Source organism: Mustela lutreola, chromosome 14, assembly GCF_030435805.1.
Source record: "Mustela lutreola isolate mMusLut2 chromosome 14, mMusLut2.pri, whole genome shotgun sequence".
Classification (NCBI taxonomy): Eukaryota; Metazoa; Chordata; class Mammalia; order Carnivora; family Mustelidae; genus Mustela; species Mustela lutreola.
Genome location: NC_081303.1, coordinates 70,023,689 through 70,047,593, shown reverse-complemented (window position 1 = coordinate 70,047,593; position 23,905 = coordinate 70,023,689). Strand labels below are relative to the sequence as shown.

Genomic DNA, 23,905 nt, shown 5'->3' with positions numbered 1-23,905 from the left:
CTTGTAGGTTTTTGTACATGCTCCTCTGCCTGGAATGGCCCTCGTTTTTTTCCTTCCCTTGTGAAACTCCTGTTCATCCTCTTTTAGTCCCGGTTCAGAACAACTTCCTCTGTGAAGCTCTTCTCTGATTGCTACCATTGGAAGTTCTCTGTCTCACAATTTCTCCAAATGATTTAATTTTTTAAAATTTAATTTATCTTGAAGTCATAAGTATATAACAAGGAATTTTTTTTTTTTAAAGATTTTATTTATTTATTTGACAGAGAGAGAGAGATCGCAAGTAGGCAGAGGCAGGCGGGGGGAGGGGGAAGCAGGCTCCCTGCTGAGCAGAGAGCCCGATGTGGGGCTCCATCCCAGGACCCTGACATCATCACCTGAGCTGAAGGCAGAGGCTTAACCTACTGAGCTACCCAGGTGCCCCTATTCAAAGAATAGTTACAGAAGCCTGATTTCTGTCCTTTCCTTCCCATCCATCCTTACGTGAAAGGGAGCATACTCTGTGCCTTGGTCTGCACCTTGCTGGTGTAACTTAGTGGTATATTTTGGAGGTAAGACCAGTTTCAGGATCTTTCTCATTCTTCTTCATGGCTGCATGGTGTTCCACTGTGAGGACATATCATGCTTTCTTTAGGGATTTCCTTATTTGATGAATCTTTGTGTTCTCAGTCCTTTTCAGGCTCAAATAATACTGTAGTGAATAAGGTGTTACTTAAGTCACTCCGTATTTTCCCCACGGCGTCTCTGGGCTATAATCGTAGAAATGAGATTGTTGAGTTGACGGTGAATACATTTGTGATGGTGTGGATTGTAGCCCGATTTCCCCCCGCGGGGTCATGCGGCTGTGGGTTCTGACCTGCAGCGCGCACGGGCCGTGTTCCCACTGTTCCTGCGCAGCGTGCTTTGTTGTCTCTCTGTTTTACTCGAAGTGTGCTTGAACAGCGTCTCAAATATTTCATATCTATAAGGCCTATTTTATTTATTTTTTTAATGAACTGTCCGTTCAAATTTTGGTTCACTTTTCCATTGGATTGTGTTGGTCTTTTTCTCCTCAAATTTTTTAAGTTGTTTTATTACATATTAGGATTATTAGTCCTTAGTTTGTGAAGTAAGTTAACAAGTATTTTTTCTCCAATTTGTCATTTGTCTTGATGCTTTCTGTCTGGTATTTATTTTCTCCAGGCATACTTTTTCCCATAGCCAAATTACCAATCTTTTATTGCCTTTTTTGGAGGGGTGGTCATTCAGAAGAGGGTTTTCACCACTGAGAGGTTATAGTATTTTTATTTGTGTTTACGTCAACTTTTTGTTTGGCATAATCTCAAAGTTAGAGAAATGTTACAAGGACATTACAAATAACTTTTTTTAAAAAAAAGATTTTATTTATTTATTTGACAGGCAGAAATCATAAGTAGGCAGAGAGGCAGGCAGAGAGAGAGAGAAGCAGGCTCCCTGCTGAGCAGAGAGCCCTGTGCAGGGCTCGATCCCAGGACCCTGGGATCATGACCTGAGCCGAAGGCAGAGGCTTAACCCACTGAGCCACCCAGGCGCCCCACAAATAACTTCTTTTCCCTGAACCATTTGAGAGTAAGTTGCCAACCTGCTTATCATGCCCAAATACTTCACTGTCTACTTCCTACAAGTGTGGATGTGCCTTCTGTGGCCACGGTACCATCACTAACATCAGGAAATGAATGTGGACACATTACATTCACCTAGTCCTCAACTCCCACTTAGCTTGTGCCGGTTGTCACAGAGATCTCCCTTAGACCAGCAACAGAGCCTCGTGTAGGATCCAGCTTCGTGTTTGGTTGACTTGTCTCTTTCATTTCCTTCAGGTGAAACGATTTTTTTTTCCTCAACTGTCATGACCTTGTCACTTATGGAGATTAAATACTAGTTATTTTGTAGAATGTTCCTCAGTTGGGTTTGTCTGATGTTTTCCTAGGGGTTTGGTTCAGGTTTTGTAGCCACGGCAGGAATATCACCGGGGTGATGCCGCATCTGTCTCATTTACTTTCGATGACGTGTCACACGATTTAGTTTGTCATTACTGATGACATTCTCTTTGTTCACTTAATTAAGATAATGCCTGCCAGGCTTCTCCACTGTGAGGTTGTCCTTTCTCGCTTTGCCATAAATAAGTATTTTGTGAGGAAGTACTTTAAAATGATGTTTAAAAAAAAAAGTCCAGTTTCTCCTCGAAGTTTAACTTTATCTGTTTACTTCTTTATATCAGTGTGGATGTCACAGTTTCCTATTTTATTCAACAGGTTGTAATCCATAACTGTTATTAATCTGATTCTCATGCTGTCCTGGATTTGGCCAGTGCAGCTCCCTTCCCACAGACCTCTGTGTTCTTTTAATATGTCTTCATTGGGCTTTTTGATAGTTAGGCACCTGGTTTTGATGTCATCACCCTGTTCTGACTCCGAGCGCTGGAGTGTTCTCCCCAGCCACATCTCAGCACTCTCTCTACCCGACTCAGGTTGGACTCTGACACTCGACTAGCCCGGCTCTCCGCATGGATGTTCGTCTTGCTCTGTCGCATCTAGTGGCTTTAGGGTAAAATTACTCAGCAAGGAATATTTTCGTTTGCCTGTTTGTTTATTCATTTGTTATTTATATTCCACAAATGAGTGAAATCCTATGGTCTTTGTCTTTCTCAGTCCAACTTAGTTCACTTAGCTTAATGCCTTCCACGTCCATTCATGAGCAAGAAATATTTTCTCAGTGGCTGTTAGTACATATTTTGTAAAGTTTTATTTTTATTTATTTATTTTTAAAGATATATTTATTAGTGTACTCAAGGGGATGGAGCAGTGGTGCAGAGGGAAAGGGGGAGGGAGAGACTCTCAAGCAGACTCCCCGCTGAGCTTGGAGCCTGACACAGGGCTCCATCCCATGATCCTGAGATCATGACCTGAGTCAAAGTCAAGAGTTGGATGCTCGGCTGAGCTACCCAGGTGTCCCATAAGGTTTTTTAAATTAAATTAAATTAAATTAAATTGTTAATTGTTTTTAAAAGATGTGGCCCAAGATTGAGGCCTGAACAGCACCATTTTTTAAAAAAGATTTTATTTATTTATTTGATAGATCACAACTAGGCAGAGAGTCAGGCGGCGGGGGGGTGGGGGGCAGGCTCCCCACTGAACAGAGAGCCCGACATGGGACTCAATCCCAGGACCCTGAGATCATGACCTGAGCCAAAGGCAGAGCTTAACCCACTGAGCCACCCAGACACCCAGGTTGTATTTTTAATTTAGATCTCTGATCCATTTGAAATTATCCTGGTGTATGATGTGAGATACAAATCTAATTTCATCTTTTCCCAAATGACTATCAAAAGAATGGTTTCAATACAGAAAGTTCATCTTGTTCTCACTGGTTTCAATCTGTATCCTTAAAATGGTTTAGGTAAATAGCGTTATTATATTAGATCTCTTTGTATTTCTTTTAAAAATCAACACAGTGTTTTTAAGATCAGTTCATATTGTTCTGTGTGCATGGTCTGTTGCATCGAACTTCACAGCACCTCACGGATGTGTTTACCAGGTTTTACCTGCATCCCAGTGAGCGTTGTCAGAAATGACCTTTTATGGGCCTGTGTGAGGACTCCTTTGGGATGCAGCCCAGGGGTGGAACTGCTGGGTGGTTCATGGGACCAGTGCTGCCACTTGCTCTCTGGTCACCTGTGGTAGTCTGAAGTCCCTGCCACAGTGCTTCCGGATCCTTGTAGCTTCTCTTCGTCGCTAATGCTCAGCGCTGCCTGGCCTTATAATTTTTGCCAGATGGTGCAGATTTTTTATTGTTTGTTTTGTTTTAATTCACTTATCTTTGATTACTGATTGTTTTCAACATTACATGGCCTTTTGGATTTGGATATTTTTTTCTTCTCTGAATTGTTCATTCTTACCCACTTGTAAGAATTCCTTCTGTATTTGAGATAGTAACTTTATTGGGTGTAGATATTATGTGTATCTTTTTTTTTAAGGTTTTATTTATTTGAGAGGGAGAAAAAGAGTGAGCGAGAGTGGGCAAGCAGGGGTTGGGGTAGAGGGAGAGGGAGAAGCACGCTCCCCTCTGAGCAGAGAATCCAATGCAGGACTTGGTCCCAAGACACTGGGATCATGACCTGCGCCAAAGGCAGACGCTTAACCAACTGTGCCACCCAGGCACCCCCTGCATGTATCTTTTTACTTTTTATTACATGTTAGCTTTGCAGTCTTTATTGAGTAGAATTTCTAATTCTGAATACTCAGATTCATCTTTTTTTCCCTTTGTCTTTTTGATTTATTTTTGAAGTTTTTTTTAAAGAAGTCTTTCTCTGCTTGTAGGCCATAAAGATGTTCTCCTGCATTTCTTTTCTATTAACTGCTTGGTTTACCTTTCACATTTAGATTTCTTAATACCTTTATTTATTATTTTTAGAAGATTTTATTTATGTATTTGTGAGAGGGAGTGAGGTGAGGGGTAAAGGGAGAAGCATACTCCCTGCTGAGTAGGGAGCCCGATGGAGGACTCGATCCCAGGACGCCTGGATCATGACATGAGCTGAAGATAGAGGCTTAACTGACTGAGCCACCCATGTTCCCCCAAATTTCTTAAACCTTTTCTTAAAAATTAAATTTAATTTTTAATTTTTAGAATTTTATTTATTTATTTTTAAAAAGATTTTATTTATTTATTTGACAAAGATCACAAATAGGCAGAGAGGGAGGGAAGCAGGCTCCCTGCTGATCAGAAATCGCGATGTGGGGCTCGATCCCAGGACCCTGATATCATGACCTGAGCCAAAGGCAGAGAGGCTTAACCCACTGAACCGCCCAGGTGCCCCCATTTTTTATTTTTTAAAAGATTTTATTTATCTAAGGGCTCCTAGGTGGCTCAGTCGTTAAGTGTCTGTCTTTCGCTCAGGTTACGATCCCAGGGTTCTGGGTTTAAGCCCCACGTCGGGCTCCACGCTCCACAGGAAGCCAGCTTTCCTTTTCCCACTCCCCCTCCTTGTGTTTCTGCTCTTGCTTTCTCTCTCTGTCAAATAAATAAGATCTCTCTCTCTCTTTTTAAAAAATTTTATTTATTTGACAGATACACAGCACAAGTAGGCAGAGCAGCAGAGGAAAAGGGAGAAGCAGGCTCCCTGTTGAGCAGAGAGCCCAATATGGGGCTTGATCCCAGGACCCTGGGATCATGACCTGAGCCAAAGGCAGATGCTTAACCAACTGAGCCACCCAAGCATCCCTTCTTAATGCCTTTAGAGTCTACCTTACTGTGTGGTTTTAGTTAGGGATCTAGTCTTGATTTTCTCTAAGTGAACCAGTTTCTCCAGTTGTATCACCTTTGCAGTCATTCTGTTAATATCTTATGCTTGGTGGCGCTTTAGTCAAGTTATCTTTTATGTATCTCAGTTAAGTTTTGAAATTTTCTTTATATAGGTCCTGTCCATTCCTTAGAAAATTAACTCCTAGGTATTTTATAATTGTTATAGCTTTTGTGGTTGAAATCATTTTTATTATATTTTTAAGTGATTATTCATACAATATTTTCATTGTGAAGTGTTTTTTTTTTAAAGATTTTATTTATTTATTTGACAGAGAGAAATTACAAGTACACTGAGAGGCAGGCAGAGAGAGAGAGAAGGAAGCAGGCTCCCTGCTGAGCAGAGAGCCCCATGCGGGACTCGATCCCAGGACCCTGAGATCATGACCTGAGCCGAAGGCAGTGGCTTAACCCACTGAGCCACCCAGGCGCCCGTGAAGTGTTTTTTTAATTGGTTTTTATATGTGTTCCAAGTAGACAGCATGTCACCTTACAAAGGCACTTCTGTCTCTTCTATTTTAATACTTACTCCTTTTATTTCATTTCTAGTATAATGATGTTTGCTAGAATTATAGAAAAAGCAGTTACGTTTCTTATTCTGGACTTTAATGGTATTGTATTTAGTATTTCACCATTAAGTATGACATTGGCTATGCAATTATGCCTAACTTTTTTTTTTTTTTAAAGATTTTATTTATTTATTTGACAGACAAAGATCACAAGTAGGCAGACAGGCAGGCAGAAGGAGACGGGGAAGCAGGCTCCCCGCTGAGACGAGGGGCTCAATCCCAGGACCCTGGGATCATGATCTGAGCCGAAGGCAGAGGCTTTAAACACTGAGCCACCCAGGCGCCCTAGCTTTTTTTTTTTTTTTCTTTTGTAAATGTTAAGAAATACCTTTTAAGTATCTGAGGCCACAAAGAGATTTGTATTCAGATCTACTGAATGTTAAAAGTCTTGGAAAATGTTGTCTTTATACATCTCTGTATTAACAATTCACCCATTAAATAAAAGAAAATAGTCCTGTTCCTTTCAGTGTTTGTCTTTCTTCCAAAACATTTGGGACAAAGGTGGTGTTAATAAATGAAAAAGAAAAATAGTAAGAATTATTCGTTTTGAGTTTCTTATAAGACTACTAAATTAGAGATTAGAGGAAAGGATATTGGCATTTTAACCTTAGTCTTATACCAAACATTTGTATGGCTAGGAGCCAAGTAAACAGCAAGTGTGTGGGAGGAAATATAGGAGCAGATCAGTGCTTCTCATCTTTAATATGAGAGGATGATTTAGGCATCCTCTGCAATTTGAATTATTTTTCCTCTTGTATTGATGGATAATGTTACTTTATCCACAGTCTCTTAGTACTCAGTAGGTAAAGTTTCTAATACATCATACCTTTGCCTTGAAGTTTTTCTTGAATGTTTATCTGTTAATGTATGGATCTTGCCTCTCTAAGCCATTTTCTGTTCAAGAATTACATTTTTCTCCATGAACTTGTTTGTATTTTATTTTGCTGTAGGAGGAGTTGGATTTGTCTTCTCCTTCCCAGATGTCTCCCCTTTCCCTTTATGGTGAAAGCTCTCATAGTCCCTCCTCAGCGGAGCCCCTGAAAGAAGATAAGCCCATTGTTGGTCCTAGGAGCAAAACTGGTATGACTCCCATCTCCTGTCTTCTGTTCTTTCTAATTGGACTGAACTTAGGTTCCATTTTTAAAAAGAAAATATTGGATTATGTGCATGTTTATTAAGCTGGCTTTTTGTTTTTAAACAAGTGGACCTGTCTTCTTTAGTTGTATTGTCTTTATGGGTGAAAAATGCTTTAAAGTAGATATAGGCCTCATCATCTTCAGGAGAGAATTCAAGGATTCAATTAAAGATATTGAATTGTGAGGGCCATTTGTGTGTGACATTTATTACCTCGTAATCTTCAGGCCTTATTCAGTGATTTTAGCTATTCTCTACCAGTTCTAATATCCCAGAGCTGCAGTGTGGTCGTTCCAATGAAAGTCATCATTTTGACCATCAATGTGGTCAAAAAGGAAGGCTCATTTGACTTCCACAGTAAATAAGTCATGACGATGTACTGTACACGGTGCCCATGGTTAGTGATACTGTGTTGTCTATTTGATTGCTAAGAGATTAGATCTTACAAGTTTTCATCACAAGAAAAAAATTCTTTAACTGTGGTAGCAGATGTTAACTAGACTTCTTGTGGTAATCCTTTTGTGATACAAATATCAAATCATGTTGTACCCCTGAAATTAATATAATGTTATATTAACAAAAAAGGGGTAGACCTCAAATGAAGGATTTTTCTTGAGTCTATTAAGTTATAGAGTAGCTAGGCTTAAACTCCGGGTAGAGACAGTTACTCAGAGCTCTAGATAATGTGTAGAAAAAGGTGTATCATAGAATCTGTTTTCTAGGAATTGCTTTCACAATGATCTGTTGTTTGTTTGGATTTTCTCCAGAAAATGGACTGACTCCAAAGAAAAAAATTCAGATGAATTCAAAACCTTCAATTCAGCCCAAGCCGTTATTACTTCCAGCAGCACCCAAGACTCAGACGAACTCTGGCGTACCAGCGAAAACCATCATTATTCAGACATTACCCACACTTGTGCCCTTGGCAAAGCAGCAGCCAATTATCAGCATACATCCTGCGCCCTCTAAAGGTACGTGAGTGAAACTGGAGGCTGCGTAGTTTTAATTGGTGGCCATTAAGACTTGTGTCATGTCATTTGTTTTAACTCAGGTTATAATTTCTGAGCTCAGGCTGGGTGCCAGGAATTGTCCTTGGTTTTTGAGGATGTGACAATGACTAACATGTGATTCTTGTCCTAACAAGGGAGATAGCTATCCAGATGAATTATATCAGATATATATATATATTTTTTAAAGATTTTATTTATTTATTTGACAAAGATCACAAGTAGGCAGAGAGAGAGGAGGAAGCAGGCCTCTTGCTAAGCAGAGAGCCCGATATGGGTGCTTGATCCCAGGACCCCTGGATCATGACCTGAGCTGAAGGCAGAGGCCTTAACCCACTGTGCCACCTAGGTGCCCCTTTTCTTACAGTTTTAATTATGAAAACACCTGTCTGTCAGGATGGTGGTTTTATATAACCACTTGTAACGAAGAAGAAAATCCAGGAAACTTTATTGGCACCATTCTGTCCTGAGAGTTTTGTGTCCCTGAACTTTTGTTTTTAAGGAGAAGTCAGTATGTAAATAGCGTTACGGGTCTATAGGTGAGTTTCGGTGATAGCATGAGGCTCTTCATCCCTGCAGAGGCAGCATTCTTTAGTAAATGTGATCTTGAGTGAGGGCATGAGGAAGAGAGCTCAACTCTTGTCTTCAGTTAAGAATGTGTGTGTTTCTGTATCGTGTCCACCAGATGGCCTCCCATCCTCAACTCTACACGAGTAAAGGAGAACCCGATGGACTTTCTTTCCCCAGATTTAGGGCTAGGTCTCAATGGTGTATGGATTGTAAACAAATGTTTCTTCTATCGTGGTGTTTCCAGCTCTAGATTGTCAGTTCCTTTCTTTGGAGCAAGAAGATCAAGTTATAATGAGAGCAAGGTCATAAATTTGATTTCTAGTTACTCTGTTAGTTTTGTTTTATTCTAAGGTCATGGACAATATAACATTGATAAAGAGAAGAACTAGTTGGGAGATTGGACGAGTCTGTGAAAAATCCATCAAAGTCTGCCAGAACCGTAGACAGACCTGGAATACCAGCCCTTTCTGTACAGGGTCAGAACTGCTGCTTTTTTCATGTGAAAAATAGCAGTCCGATAGAAGAGGTGTTCTTGTGGTCTGTGAATGGATGTTAAGTGTTCATAACTTGAAATAAAATGTAAGATTTATTTTATGTGTGGACTTTTCTCAGGATAGTCTCCAAAACTTTCATCAGGATCTCAGAAGGGTCTGTGTCTTCCCAAAGGCTAAGAATGAATGAATGAATGAATGAATTTATTTTTTAATTATTTTATTTTATTTTTTCAGTGTAAGGCTAAGAACTGAAACTTGTGAAGAACCTCATTATGGTTTCTTAAAACGCTAGTGTAAAAAGCAAAAGCCGGACATTAATATGACTAGTGTTTGAAGCAAGGGGTATTCCTGAGAATTTGCTCTTAGTAGACCATGTTCAAGTGATAGAAGACAAACCATTCTTTTCTGAGCAGTTTATCAGGTTCAGAAACCCGAATCATATATTGTTCAGAAACCCGAGTGATACATTATTCAGAACGTCAGTGTCTGCCCATTTTTCTGAAGATAGTATTTATGTTTGCTAGTATAAGATACTTGTGAGTTTTTCTAGTACAGTCCAGAGAGTTGGTGTTATTATAACATACAAATTTAAGTGTACATCCTCCATTTATTTGAAATAAAGTGGTAGAGGGGAAATACAGGAGAGGCATTTTATAGTTAATCAATGTAAGTGTCAGTAGTAAATACTTTACTATTAAAAAAGAAGTTATTTTTATAGGATTAAGTTCACATTCTCTAACTTGGAAGTAAAGCCCACCGTGGTTTGGCTCCGATTTCATTTTCTAACTTTACATTATAATCACTCCTTTTTATAAACCCAACTTCCTCTTCTAGCCCAACCAATCTGGCCACTGTCCCTTGAATTCTCTCATTTTTTCTAGTTTCTTGGCTTAGACCATGTCTTAGACCTGTCTGCCTGAAGCAACTTCTGTAACTTAAGTCTTATACATTTATTAAGGCTGTTAGGAGGAGTGCAGGTGAGAGATGAGGAAAGCCTGGTGTGTCTGTGAAAGTGGAGAGCTAGGACAGAGGGTGCAGAGGTTGAAAAGTGCAGAACCGCAAGCTTGGCAGTTGGATGGTTTGGAAAGGGGATGAAGGATAGAGAGGAGTGTGTCCTATGTCGGGCTTGTCGGGTAGATGATAGTGCAGATCACTGAAATGGAGGATGGAGGTAAACTCACTTGCCCCAGGTCATTCTGCTCCTGAGAGGTAGAGGCAGAACTGGAGCCCAGGTGGTCTGGCTCAGGGTCTGTGCAATTGGTCAGGCTACTAGATTTCCTCTAAAAGAATGTGCAGATGTGCTCCTTGATCTCCAGGATTCTGTCTAATTGGGGAGTTAACATATTTACAAAAATAAATAACAGTGACCGTGAGAACTGTTAATACGTTAATAATGAGTTAATACGTATAGTTAATAATACGTATAGTGAGTTAATGAGTTAATGATACGTATAGTGCCCTTACAGAAGCTGTTACTATATAGAAATGGAAATTAATAATAGTAAATAATAGCTAACATTGAAGTTCTTGCTGTGTGGCACTGTTGTGTTTAAGTGCATTATCTTATTTAATCATTACACTGGCTCTGAGAATAGGTACTATTATTGTCTTCATTTTATAGATGAGAACATTAAGACATAGAGGACTCATTTACCCCAAGGCACACAGCTATGTTATTAGACAAAGTAGGCATTGAATGAATGTTTGATACGTAGTTTGAAGTCTTTGAAGAAAGTTGAAAAGGAAGAATGCCTGTCACACTCGGTGAGTCATACAGAGTCAGAAGTATTCAGCATTGAATCTAGCCGTGTTCCATTAAGGGGGATTACCTGTAAGGTAAGGACATACCATTAAGGTATGTCGTATCTGAGAGGATTCTGAGCATGTTGCAATGGATAAATAGTCTTATGGTTTTCCTTTTTGACTGCCCTTTTGTCCTTTTCATACTAGGGGCAGTAGTTCCTGTGTTCAGCTGCTAACTGTTTAAGGCCCAGAACAGTGCTTTGCAATGCGTTCTGTGATTCCTGAGCATCTAGCGGGCCAGTGTTTAGCAAGTCACCACAAGAGTTTTTTGTTTTCTTGAACATGTTATAATAGAAGTTTCTCCCTATTCTGTCTTGAACCCTGGCATGCCTAGAATATTTAGAGGATCCTAGAGTTAGATGCTACTGGGTAATTTGAGGATAGTTGGGCACCATGGGATGTTCATCATAGAAAGCAGGAGGCAGCAGTGACCTGGTAGGACTGGGAGCCACTTGGGTACACAGACCCGGCCTCTGTGTTGCCCCGTCTCCCTCCCTCCATGAGGCAGTTCTCTCAGCAAGGAGGCGGTGATAACTACACAATGGACAGTACAGACTTGGGTTACTTTTCTAAATTAGTTTTAAGAAATAGTGCAAAGCCATTTGCGTGTGTTAACGGCAGCTAGAAGTATGATCCTTTCTTTGAAATGTTTAATTCTTTACTTTTACCACTTCCTCTGCTCTTTGGAATAATCCCAAAGTTCACTGAGCAGCGTTTCATTTTGGGATTTTTTTTTTTTTTTAAAGATTTTATTTATTTATTTGACAGAGAGAGATCACAAGTAGGCAGAGAGGCAGGCAGAGAGAGAGGAGGAGGAGGCAGGCTCCCTGCCAAGCAGAGAGCCCTATGCGGGATTTGATCCCAGGACCCTGAGATCATGACCTGAGCCGAAGGCAGAGGCTTAACCCACTGAGCCACCCAGGCTCCCCCGTTTTGGGATCTTTACCGAGAAGATGTGGAATAATGCTCTTCTCAGAATATTGGTTTAACTCAGTGGTTCCCACACTCCAGACTGTGGACCCCAGGGTATGGGTGGTGGGAATAGTAGCCTTTGGCATTTTGCAAGGCCTCTACAAACCCCCATACTGACAGGTATTTTCTGTAGCCTGAATAATTTGTTTTATATCTTTTTTGTACTCCTATTTAAAAAATTTTTGTGGCTGTAGTTCAGATTAGTAAACTACAGATTTATTTTAAATTGTTACTAGGTTTTAGTTGTGGTTGTTTTTTAAAGTAATGTGGGGCTCGAACTCATGACTCTGAGATCAAGACATGAGCCGAGATCAAGAGTCTCAGCCTGACAGAGCCACCCAGGTGCCCCTGTTACTAAGTTCTTTTTTTAAAAGATTTTATTTATTTATTTGACAGAGAGAGATCACAAGTAGGCAGAGAGGCAGGCAGAGAGAGAGAGGGAAGCAGGCTCCCCACTGAACAGAGAGCCCGATGCAGGACTCGATCCCAGGACCCTGAGATCATGACTTGAGCTGAAGGCAGAGGCTTTAACCCACCCAGCCACCCAGGCGCCCCTGTTACTAAGTTCTTAAAAGCCTTTTCTCATCATGTATTTTTTTAGTCCTGAAACTGAAAGAACAGCCATGATCATCTTGGGTGACCATGATACTTTTTGATATTAAAGAAGAGTGGTCACTTGGTTTAAGGTTTACATAATGATGAGTGTGTCTTCTTCTAGTACCAGATTGTACTTTCTTTTCTTTTTTTTTTTAAGATTTTATTTGAGGGGGCGCCTGGGTGGCTTAGTGGGTTAAAGCTTCTGCCTTTGGCTCAGGTCATGATCCCAGGGTCCTGGGATCAAGCCCCGCATTGGGCTCTCTGCTCAGCAGAAGGCCTGCTTCCTTCTCTCTCTCTCCCTCCCTGCCTCTCTGCCTACTCTCTCTCTGTCAAATAAATAAAATCTTAAAAAAAAAATTTATTTATTTGAGAGAGTATGGCAGTGTGCAAGCGAGTGGGGGAGGAGCAGTGCAGGAGAAAATCTTAAGCAGACTCCCTCCTGAGCTTGGTACTGTACCCTGAGATCATGACCTGAGCCGAAATCAGGAGTCGAGCGCTTAACCAGCTGAACCACCCAGCACCCCTTGGACTGTAATTTCTTTTTTTTTCTTTTTTATTTCTTTTCAATCTTCCAGAATTTATTGTTTATGCACCACACCCAGTGCTCCATGCAATCCGTGCCCTCCATAATACCCACCACCAGGCTCACCCGACGCCCCCATCCCCTCCCCTCTCAGTTTGTTTCTCAGAGTCCACAGTCTCTCATGCTTCGTCTCCCCACTCCGATTTCCCCCAAACTCCCTTCTCCTCTTCATCTTCCAGTGTCCTCCATGTTATTCCTTATGCTCCACAAGTAAGTGAAACCATATGATAATTGACTTACTCTGCTTGACTTACTTCACTCAGCATAATCTCTTCCAGTCCCGTACATGTTGATACAAAAGTTGGGTATTCATCCTTTCTGATGGAGGCATAATACTCCATTGTATATATGGACCATATCTTCTTTATCCATTTGTCCGCTGAAGGGCATCTTGGTTCTCTCCACAGTTTGTTGACTGTGGCCATTGTTGCTATGAACGCTGGGTTACAGATGGCCCTTCTTTTCACTACATTTGTATCTTTGGGATAAATACCCAGTAGGCAATTGCAGGGTCATAGGGAAGCTCTATTTTTAATTTCTTAAGGAATCTCCACACTGTTCTCCAAAGTGGCTGCACCAACTTGCATTCCCACCAACAGTGTAAGAGGGTTCCCCTTTCTCCACATCCTCTCCAACACACGTTGTTTCCTGTCTTGTTGATTTTGGCCATTCTAACTGGTGTCAGGTGGTATCTCAATGTGGTTTTGATTTGAATCTCCCTGATGGCTAATGATGATGAACATTTTTTCACACATCTGTTAGCCATTTGTATTAGACTATAATTTCTTAATAATAAATGTTATTAAGAAACCTTACACCTGGTCATGAGCTTTTTATTTTATATTTTTATTTGAATATTTGACTTAAGCATATTTATATCTGCTTATGAGTCATCTCCTCATTTAAATGTTTTTATTTCATAAAAGAAGTTTTTCCGTGGGAAAAAAGATAAAAATGTTTAGAGATCACTTTTGTCCAAATAAATTACACATATTAAAAATCTATGAAGTTATTTTTTTATGTAGGATAAAATGCTGTTAACTAAACTCTAGTTTTAGTGTGCTTTTTGGGGCCATGTGAAATATAAAGACTTTGATTTTATAGAAGTGACCTTTTATTTTTTAAAGCTAAGACAGGTGTTCTTAACAAACAGGTGTTTCAAAGTATTATTTAGGTTTTTAGTTTTTCTTGATCCTTTGAAATACCAAGCTGAATTTTATGTGGGTCGTGTTACACTGGCTGAAAGTAGAATGCTTTTTTTTTCCTGCCTTGAAGAAGAATTATAAATGTTTATGTAATTGTAGTTGCTGGTTACTGTAGTACCTTTTTTTGCTGGATAGGCCCAAGCAGCTGTGGATGTTGGGGGAGGCTTTCAGCACCTTGTAAAATTGGCCAGATCTGAAAGGAAGCATTCAGTAGGCAAGTGAGATTTCTAAAAGACCGGAGTTCTGAGTCATGGGAGTCTTCTGTAGGTTAATGATACTAAGTCTCCTCAGATTAGTGTAATTTAAAAAATAATGTTAAATGTGAAGATTTAAGAAAAAGATTTAGAGACCATTTTGTGTGTGTAGGGGGAGTTGCTATTATCTACAAATAATTTTAAGTTACAGATTTGTCTCCTGTGCTTGTTCACTGTGAACTCATTTCAAATGGTTTTAATGTTTGTTTGTTTGTTTGAAGATTTTCTTTCTTTATTTGACACAGAAAGAGAGATCAGAAGTAGGTAGAGCAGCAGGCAGCGAGAGGGGGAAGCAGGCTTCCCGCTGAGCAGAGAGCCTTATGTGGGGCTCGATCCCAGGACCCTGAGATTATGACCAGACCAAAGACAGAGGCTTAATCCACTGAGCCACCCAGGTGCCCTCCGTGTTTTTTTAATAAGGACATTGTGAACAACTTCATAAAAAAAAGTAGATTTTTAATTGAAGTAGGATTAACATAGCGTTGCTAGTTTCGGGTGTACAGTGTAATGACTGAACATTTCTGCTCGTGACTCAGTGCTCATCGCAGTAAGTGTCACTCTTCATCCGCTTCGTTTCAGCTGCCCACCTTCCTGCTGGCAACCACCAGTTCTCTTTAAAAGTCTGGGTTTTGGTTTTTTTAATTTTTTGTTTCTCTTTTTTTAGAGACAGAGTATGACTGGGCAGTGGGGCAAGGGCAGCAGAAGGAGAGGGAAAGAGAGAATCCCAGGCAGGCTCCACACCCAACTTGGAGCCTGACACAGAGCTCGTTCTCAGGACCCTGAGATTACAGCTCCAGCTGAGAGCAAGAGTCTGATGCTTAGATGACTCAGCCGCCTAGGTGTCCCTGGAATCTGTTTTTATTGTTGTTTGTCCCTTTTCTCTGTTCATTTGTTTCTTAAATTCCACATATGTTTGTCTTTCTTGGACTTCTTTCACTTAGCAGAATAGTGTCTAGATCCTTCCATGTTTTTGCAGATGACAAGATCTCATCTTTTTTACAGCGAAATAGTATTCCATTGCTTATATAGGCCGCCTGTTCTTTATCTATTCATCACTTAGTGGATACTTGGGATGCATCAGTGGGATGCATCCCACTTGGCTTTGGGAGATATTACTGCAAGTTTTAACATTTTTGATATTTGTAGTCCCTGGGCTGCCACATATTGAGTCACCGAATCTCCATTTGTATATTTTTGGTGCTGTATTTCTAAATCCTGTTAATTTAAAATATGTGGCTCTCAGTGTTCAGGATAAAAGATTCATTAGTTATAATATGAAAAATACTTCTTGGCACTCATAAATTTCAGTGGTTAATAGAGAAATCTATGTGTAACTCAGCAAGTTTGACATGAATATAGTTGAGAAAAAATATGGACATACATTGTTCATGATAACTTCATAGGAAACAAATGTAGTTGGTTTCATTAAAAACAAAACATCAGAAGTCATTGTGCGTGTGTGCTGCTGTTGGTTATGTTTTAATTGGTGGTTTTAAATGCCCTCCGTGTCCTCCTCCTCTTGTATCCACAGAAGAAACCTAAATGTTAAACACTGTCCTTTGTCGCAGTGGTCACGCACACTCTGACTCCTGTCCTGTTTCCTCCACCGCAGGTCCGACCGTCGTGCTTTCTCAGCCTGCGGTCGTACAGCTTCAGGCTCCGGGAGTCCTGCCCTCTTCTGCCCCAGTCCTTGCTGTCGCCGGGGGAGCCACACAACTACCTAATCACATGGTGAATGTGGTGCCGGCCCCTGCGGCCAACAGCCCAGTGAATGGAAAACTTGCAGTGACTAAACCTGTCCTACCAAGTACCATGAGGAGCGTGGGCTCGGATGTGAGTGGGGCAACTCTGTGCTTTATCATGCCTGGCTGAAAACACAACAAGGACAAAACCACACTGTTTTGTTTTTGTTGCCTTGTTTTTGCTTTGTGGAGTTTTTATCATCGTGCCTTGGCAAATTAGCACGTCAGAATCTAAGTGATAAGGTTTTAGAAAGTCTGAAGTTGTTTGATGAAAAGTGATGTTTGCATACTTTCCTCTGTAACTCCTTCTTTGAAGCTCTCCTCGCATTCTGCAAGGTCCTCCCCAACCCAGTCACACACTAGTATTTTCTAAGACTCTTTCATGTCTCCTGATTGAAATGTTTTTGGCAGTTCCCAGATAAGAGCCTGTAGACTATTTTTTTGGTCAAGATTTACATTTACCTTCTCTCTTGATTTATTGAAGGGTTTTCACCACTGCAAAATGATGACTTGCTACTCTTAGGAGTTCTCTTAATGATTAGTTGGTATTTTCCCATCTTTGCAAATCCTCAGATTTTCTAGCCCATTTTAGGTTTATTGATTTATTTTTTTAATAATTTACAAATCACAGAAAGTTTCCTAAGACCTGTCTTCCTCAAAGCCAGTTATAGCATTTGCCAGCTTAACTTTTGCTTTCTTTAAAAATGATACAAAAATATCTCATGTATTAAGTAGTAATTGAACATTATAGGCTTAAAGTTTAACGAAGTTAAAGTCAAATAATCACTTTGACAGTGGATTCTCCTAAACTATTAGTGGGAAGGCAAACCCATATGTGTTTTCTTTAAAGTAAAAGTAGAATAAAAGTAGATATTCTCGGTTGTTAATATTACTACTCTACCTTTTCTTTACGTATTGCAAAATACTTTTAAAATTTTGTGCCTTATTACAATCTGTTATACCATGATTTATTAACTAGCATGTTAGTAGCCCAGTAGTGAAATGGCTCCGTTGTTACATAAACACAACTAAGTAATGTCCATTCAGCGGTATCTTGAAAGACCCGTAACAAAGGAATATTATCTGATGAAAGCAGAACATTAAAGATCTCCAGTAATTCCTATAGTTTCTGTAGGTTTTGAAAACTGTGTGTGTCCAGACATGGAAGAAAATTTAGTATCGAACGAGAATACACATGGATGGTACAGGATTAGCCTTGACTGTTAAAGTTCGTTTATTTTGAGGACTGGAGAAGGTTAAGCATAGTGGTTATGGCATAATAGGCACTAAAACACAGTATGGGCTTCAGTTGAGGATGAAATCATGCGATGCTGGGATTTGCTTAAAATACTCTGGGGCAGGGGGCAAGGAGCACAGGATGGAGGAAACAAGATTGGCAAAATGTTGATGATCATTAAAGTTGGGTGTAATCTTTCTCTCCTTTTGGTGTGTGGGAAAATTTCCACAATAAGTAAATAACAACAAAAGTCCAAAAATATCCTGTGCTATTTTCGACTAAAAAGTTATACAGCCAATAAAAGAAAGAGTATGTTTTTCACAGGAGACTGATATAGCTAAGAATGATGAAAGAGAGTATTTTTTTAAATGATCCTTTTAAATTTCCTTTTAATCCTTAAGTTATGAATTTGAATATTTGTTCTGTGATACTCCCAAACGCAACTGGCTATAGAAAATATTCAAAGTTGTCTTTTTATTTTTAAAGATTCCTCTGTTTATCTGAGAGAGCGAGAATGTGCATGCTGATACAGTGGAGAGGGGCAGAGGGAGAGGGAGAGGGAGACTATCAAATGGACTCCCCACCAAGCACGGAGCCTGACGTAGGACTCGATTCCACCACCCTGAGATTATGACTTAAGACGAAATTGAGAGTCGGGAGTTCGACCCAGGAACCCCTCAAAGTTGTCTTTATATCATGTAGGACATTTAAAATATTTATTATGAAATATCTTAGACATGAAAAAAGGTAAAGACTAAATTAGAACTTAAAAAATATAGATCGACAGTGTGTCACAGTTGTTAAATTATTCACATAGTGTTAGTTTGTATTCTTGGCTTTCTAACATCTGATTGTGGGACAGTCCAGAGACATGTGGCTAGGATAGGGAAGATGTCTTGAAACGATGTTCTAGTAGAGGAATGGTTTAAGGGTTGGAATGACTCCATGAACCAGAAGAGAACACTGAGCATAGTTCTGGAGCTGATTCCAGGACGTGAAGGTTGATGTGTAGAAAACAAGATGATTGATCCAGAGGACTCAGCTAGAATAGGTGCAGATACATTATAGAAAGGTTTTGTCTCATCCTAAAATTCTTTGATCTTGTCATTGCATTTAAAAACAGGAGGGGGACGCCTGGGTGGTTCAGTTGGTTAAGCATCTGCCTTCAGCGCAGGTTATGATCACAGGGCCCTGGGATTGAATCCTGTATGGGGCTCCCTGCTCAGCAGGGAGCCTGCTTCTCCCTCTGCTTCCCCCTCTGCTTCCCACTCGTCCTGCTTGTGTTGTCTCTTTCTCTCTGACAAATAAGTAAAATCTTAAAAAAAAAAAAAAAAAGGCATAAGGAAGCCTTTTTTTTTCTTCTAGGCTAATATCTGAATAATGAGCGTCTGTAATATTGGCACTCATCATTGTATTCTACAGACCCATTTTGTAATCTCTGAACATTTCAATTAATTATTTGTTGAACAGACATTTGCCATAAGTTCCTTGGTGTGAAAGAACATTTTTTTTTAAAGATTTTATTTATTTATTTGACAGAGAGATCAAAGTAGGCAGAGAGAGAGGAAGGGAAGCAGGCTCCCTGCTGAGCAGAGAGCCGCATGCGCATGCGGAGCTCAATCCCAGGACCCTGGGATCATGTCCTGAGCGGAGGCAGAGGCTTTAACCCACTGAGCCACCCAGGGGCCCTGAAAGAACATGTTTGTTCTGCTCTTGCATCAGTAAATTATTCTGATAAAGTCTCAGTCAACATTGAACTGGGGGATGTGTGAGATGCAAAAGTATAGGCCTGACAGACATCATCTTTTTTTTTTTTAACCAATATTTATTGGTTACCATTGTTATTACTTTCCAGAGTTTAGAGCTGACAGTATTTCACGTACTGTGTGTCTAGTGCAAGAGACTTAAAGGTGATTAGAGTAAATTTCTAGTCAAGCTGCATTAAGGTTTTGTGCTTATTTTTCCCTGGCCAGCACATCAGGAAGTGAGCCAGGTCTTTTCAGTATGAATTCTCTGGTCGAGGTTTTGACTTAATGTTTATTTCAAGTAAAGAAACATCAGTCTGTCCTATCAGCTGGCCAAGCCGCTCAGGAACCCAAAGAAAATTTGTTCCAGAAGGGCTGCAGGAAACTTTGATCTGCTGGTATAGTCTCCTGTGTTAAAACTAGGTTGACCTTAATAGTGCACATGTTTGTTAGACTCAAGTCCTATTAAATTATGATAAATTTGAAGTAGTATAAATTCTGGATTCAAAATGGCCAAAAAGAAAAATTTTTCATTATGTGCTTTTTGTGCTTTTGAATCAAAAGCCTGGTGAAAAAGCTGTAATTCAGCAGAAGAAAGCATATCAGTCTTTCGGGGCTTTATAATGCTGACATGGCTTCTTTTTCCTACCTTTTTTGTTCTTTCATTTGGCTAGTTTCACTCTCTAGAGGCCTGCTACTGCCCTGAGTAGCGTTTTTTGCATACCAGATTCTGCAGACTGTATTCGGTGCCACATTTTCTGTTATGAAACAGTTTGCCTGGTTCAAATTATAATCTCACTCTTCCTGTCTTTTGCTGGTAAATCTGTTCTTTTTAACTCTTGGAAAACTTACCTAAGTTTTCAAGAAATATGGTTGGTTTTTGGCTCTGATTGTGATGGAAAAAATGAACATGGTGTCTCATTTCAGTGTAGAAATTCTCTTATTTCTCAGTAAAAGGCAATCTTAGAACTGCAAAGTTGCCTTCATAGGAGAGGGTGCGTATCTTTCTTTAAAGAGCTATTGAATGTTGTCAGACATCAAACCACGGACTTGAACGTAGGCAGACTATTTGTTTATTTATTTTTTTAAAGATTTTGTTTATTTATTTAACAGAGAGAGAGAGAGAGAGACCACAAGTAGGCAGGAAGGCAGATGGAGGTGGAGGGGGAAGCAGGCTTCCCGCTGAGCAGAAAGCCCAATGTGGGGCTCTATCCTAGGACCCTGAGATCATGACCTGAGCCAAAGGCACAGGCTTTAACCCACTGAGCCGCCCAGGCACCCCTAGGCAGAGTATTTGGATCTGCATTGCTATAACTACTACTCTGTACCCATCATAATTCCATAAAGTTCATGAAACATTATGGCCCCGGTTTTAGGGCTGTGGAGTTACATTGTTGTTGTTATTTTGGGGGGATAAAAGACCAGGGGAAAACAAGTGGGGAAATGATATTCTACGTCCTCTGCGGCGGACCAAGGTGGAGCCCAAACCCTTAATGGAAGTCAGAAGGTGGTGACAACGGAAAGAACATGGTCAGGAGCTGGGTCAGAATTAGAAATACCAGATGGGAGGCTGGTCAGGGCTACAAGGGTTGCACAGGAGGCCTCCGGCCTTCCTCTCAGTTCATGCACCCCATTAAGCATCTTACAAACCCTTTATTCTTGCACTGTTCTGATTCTTTACTTAATGACCTCAATCCCTCCCAACCCAGTCCCTAGCCCTTGGGAGTCCCTGTCCTGGTCACTAAAGCCACCATGAGAAGCTGGGGGCCGGGGGGTCCCTTTCCACCTGCCTGCAGGTGTTGGAAGTAGTGTGAAGGGGATTCCTTTGGCATACCGAACGGAACCGTGTTTATTTCTTTTCTCTGGAGACCGTGTTAGTTCAGCTCAAGATTTCAGGTATTGTTAGTACTTTGAGCGTGGAGGTGATGTGATCTGGGACCAGACGGGGCCAGTACACACAGTGTTCCTTTGTGGCTGTGCAGGAGGCTGAGTTTTGGGAGTCTAGCACTTCTCCAGTGAGCAAGTTTCCTCATTGTCCAGAGGAAGACATTACCTCATCTCACAAGGTTTTTTGCTGGAAACACAGCCCTGAGAAAGGGCCTGGGTAAAGAGCGGTTAGGGCCTTGTATTCTTGGCATGCCCAGGAAGATGCATAGCAGCAGGACTCCCAAGAGACCCCTGGAGAAATATCTTTAAAGAAAAATATGCATCTAAAATAATTCGTTTACAGTGCAAAGCAATGCAGAGAAACCCTTAGAAAGATGGAGAGTGCCTTCGTTCTCTTTCGGGAGAAAAAAAAAAAAAAAGCATGGTCTCTAATGACACTTAAGCTGCTTATTTTATCTGTAACACCCAAGAGTAAGTCCTCTGTTAGGTCCAAGTAGGAGCTGAATATCCATCCTCAAATGATGTGGCCAGCCTAGATCTAAGAAGATGAAGAATGAATAGATACTTTTCAGTGACTGAATTCTTTAATAACAAAGACATTGAGATCGTGCTGTTTCTTTAGGCTTTTAAAGTAGAGGAATCCATCAGAACCAGTTCAGCAGAAAGGATTTGGAGGACTCAAAAGCTATCCAGATTTTAGTAAAATATTACTTCTGTGCTGATTACTTTTCTGGCTTTGCTGCTACCAGGGACTGTGCAAATCAAAGAAAAACGTGCTTTGTTAAATACTTGTAGTTTCTCTTTGGGGCTTTAAAAAATTTATCTTGAATAAGGACTTTGGCAAGTAATTTCATTTGTGGTTACAGTAGCTTTGGAAAGGGAAGTGAGCAGAAGGTGGTTTTACTCCCCCTCTAGGTTCTGATGTATTAGGTTAGATTTCTGTCCTGGCACCTGGAACATTCTTTGTTCTGTATTTTTCAGTTTAGCAGCTTGATAAAGTTAATAAATAATTATTCTTAAAGGGATCCTGATTTTTTTTTTTTAAAGATTTTATTTATCTGACAGAGACAGACACAGCGAGAGAGGGAACACAAGCAAGGAGAGTAGGAGAGGGAGAAGCAGGCTTCCTGCAGAGCAGGGAGCCCAGGGAGCCGGATGCAGGGCTCAGTCCCAGGACCCAGGGATCATGAGCTGAGCCGAAGGCAGACGCTCAATGCCTGAGCCACTCAGGCGCCCCGGGATCCTGATTTCTATCTTCATAAATAATTAACACTTAATTCTCTTTTCTCTGATTTCCCTTCCTGCATCCTGTCCCTGAGGACAGTCCTTCCATGTCACAGATGAGTATAGCCACTTGGTCCCCCAGCCCAGAAGCAGTCATTGTCACTCATTTTTTGTGCCTCTGTCCTGAGACAGTTCCTTAATGTGATTTGAGTTTTAGCCATTTACCTATTCTGCAGAAGTGGTAACGAGCATGTTCGTTCTGTCCTGCACCTCGCTTTTCTCATTAGGTATATCTTAGGGAACTCTCTGGATCAGTACATGAACATGTTTCTTTTTTCTTTAATAGTTGCGGGGTAGTCTGTTTCATGCAGGCATCATAATTACTTAAGACTTTTGAAGTTTTTTTCTTTGTAAGCATTCCTCCATCGAGTAACTTGGTACTTAACTTAATGTTGTTTATGTGCAAGGATATCTGTAGGAGACATTTCAGGACTGTACTAAGAGAGTCAGAGGGTAGGTAGTTTTTCAATATTGATAAATATAGTTAAATGGGCCACCATTGGGGTAGTAGTTTTGATTCATCCTTCCACTTTGAGTGTGTGAGAGTGTCCGTCATTGGGCTGCTCAGAGCCGTCTATGGACGGTGTCTCCACAGAGAGTTCCCCTTTTCCTTACGTCACCCCTTTCCTTGCATAATCATTTATAATACTGGGTATGTGCATTTTTGTGGAGAGAGAGTCTGTAGCTTCCCGGGTAATTTTTTTAGTAGCTTGTTGAGATAAAATTCACACACCATTGAGTTCTGAAATTTAGTGGTTTTCAGTATATTCACAGAGTCGTGCTGCCATCACTGCTATCTAATTCCAGAATGTTCTCATCACCCTAAAAAGAAGCTCCGTACCCATTAGCAGTCATTCCTATTCTGATCTTTTCCCCAGCCCCTGGCAACCAGTAGTATGCATTCTGTTTGTATGGGATTGCCTATTCTGGACATTTCATGTCCGTAGAATTATCCAGAGTGGCCGTTTGTGTATGACTTCTGTTACTTAGCACAGTGTTTTTCAAGGTCCATTCAAACCATAATGTGTATCAGTACTTACTCCTTTTTTTTTTTTTTTAAAGATTTTATTTATTTATTTGACAGACAGAGATCACAAGCAGGTAGAGAGGCAGGCAGAGAGAGAGAGAGGAGGAAGCAGGCTCCCTGCTGAGCAGAGAGCCTGATGTGGGACTCGATCCCAGGACCCTGAGATCATGACCTGAGCCGAAGGCAGAGGCTTAATCCTCTGAGCCACCCAGGCGCCCAGTACTTACTACTTTTTATTGCCGAATGATTTCCCATTGTTTGGCTGGATGACATTTTGGATTATCCGTTTACCAGTTAATGGGGATTGGATGATGTCCACTTTTCGGCTATTAGGATAATACTGCTTTGAACATTCTTGTGTAAGTTTTCATATTCTTTTTGAAACCCTTTTTAATGTAGAGAGTATTTATACATCAGTGAGAAAAATGCAAGTTAACCCAACAAATAGGACAAAATATATGAATAGATAATTCACAAAA

The 23,905-nt window shown here is 40.5% G+C and overlaps 1 protein-coding gene across 1 annotated transcript in view; it reads left to right on the top strand.

Annotated features, from left to right (window-relative positions):
• The window catches only part of ATF6 (activating transcription factor 6), a 206,392-nt gene that overhangs the window by 19,720 nt on the left and 162,767 nt on the right, over positions 1-23,905 (top strand). The window contains exons 6-8 of the mRNA XM_059146835.1: positions 6,836-6,965; positions 7,787-7,990; positions 16,117-16,337. Coding sequence (XP_059002818.1) covers positions 6,836-6,965; positions 7,787-7,990; positions 16,117-16,337 — 555 coding nt within the window. The remainder of the gene's footprint in view (positions 1-6,835; positions 6,966-7,786; positions 7,991-16,116; positions 16,338-23,905) is intronic.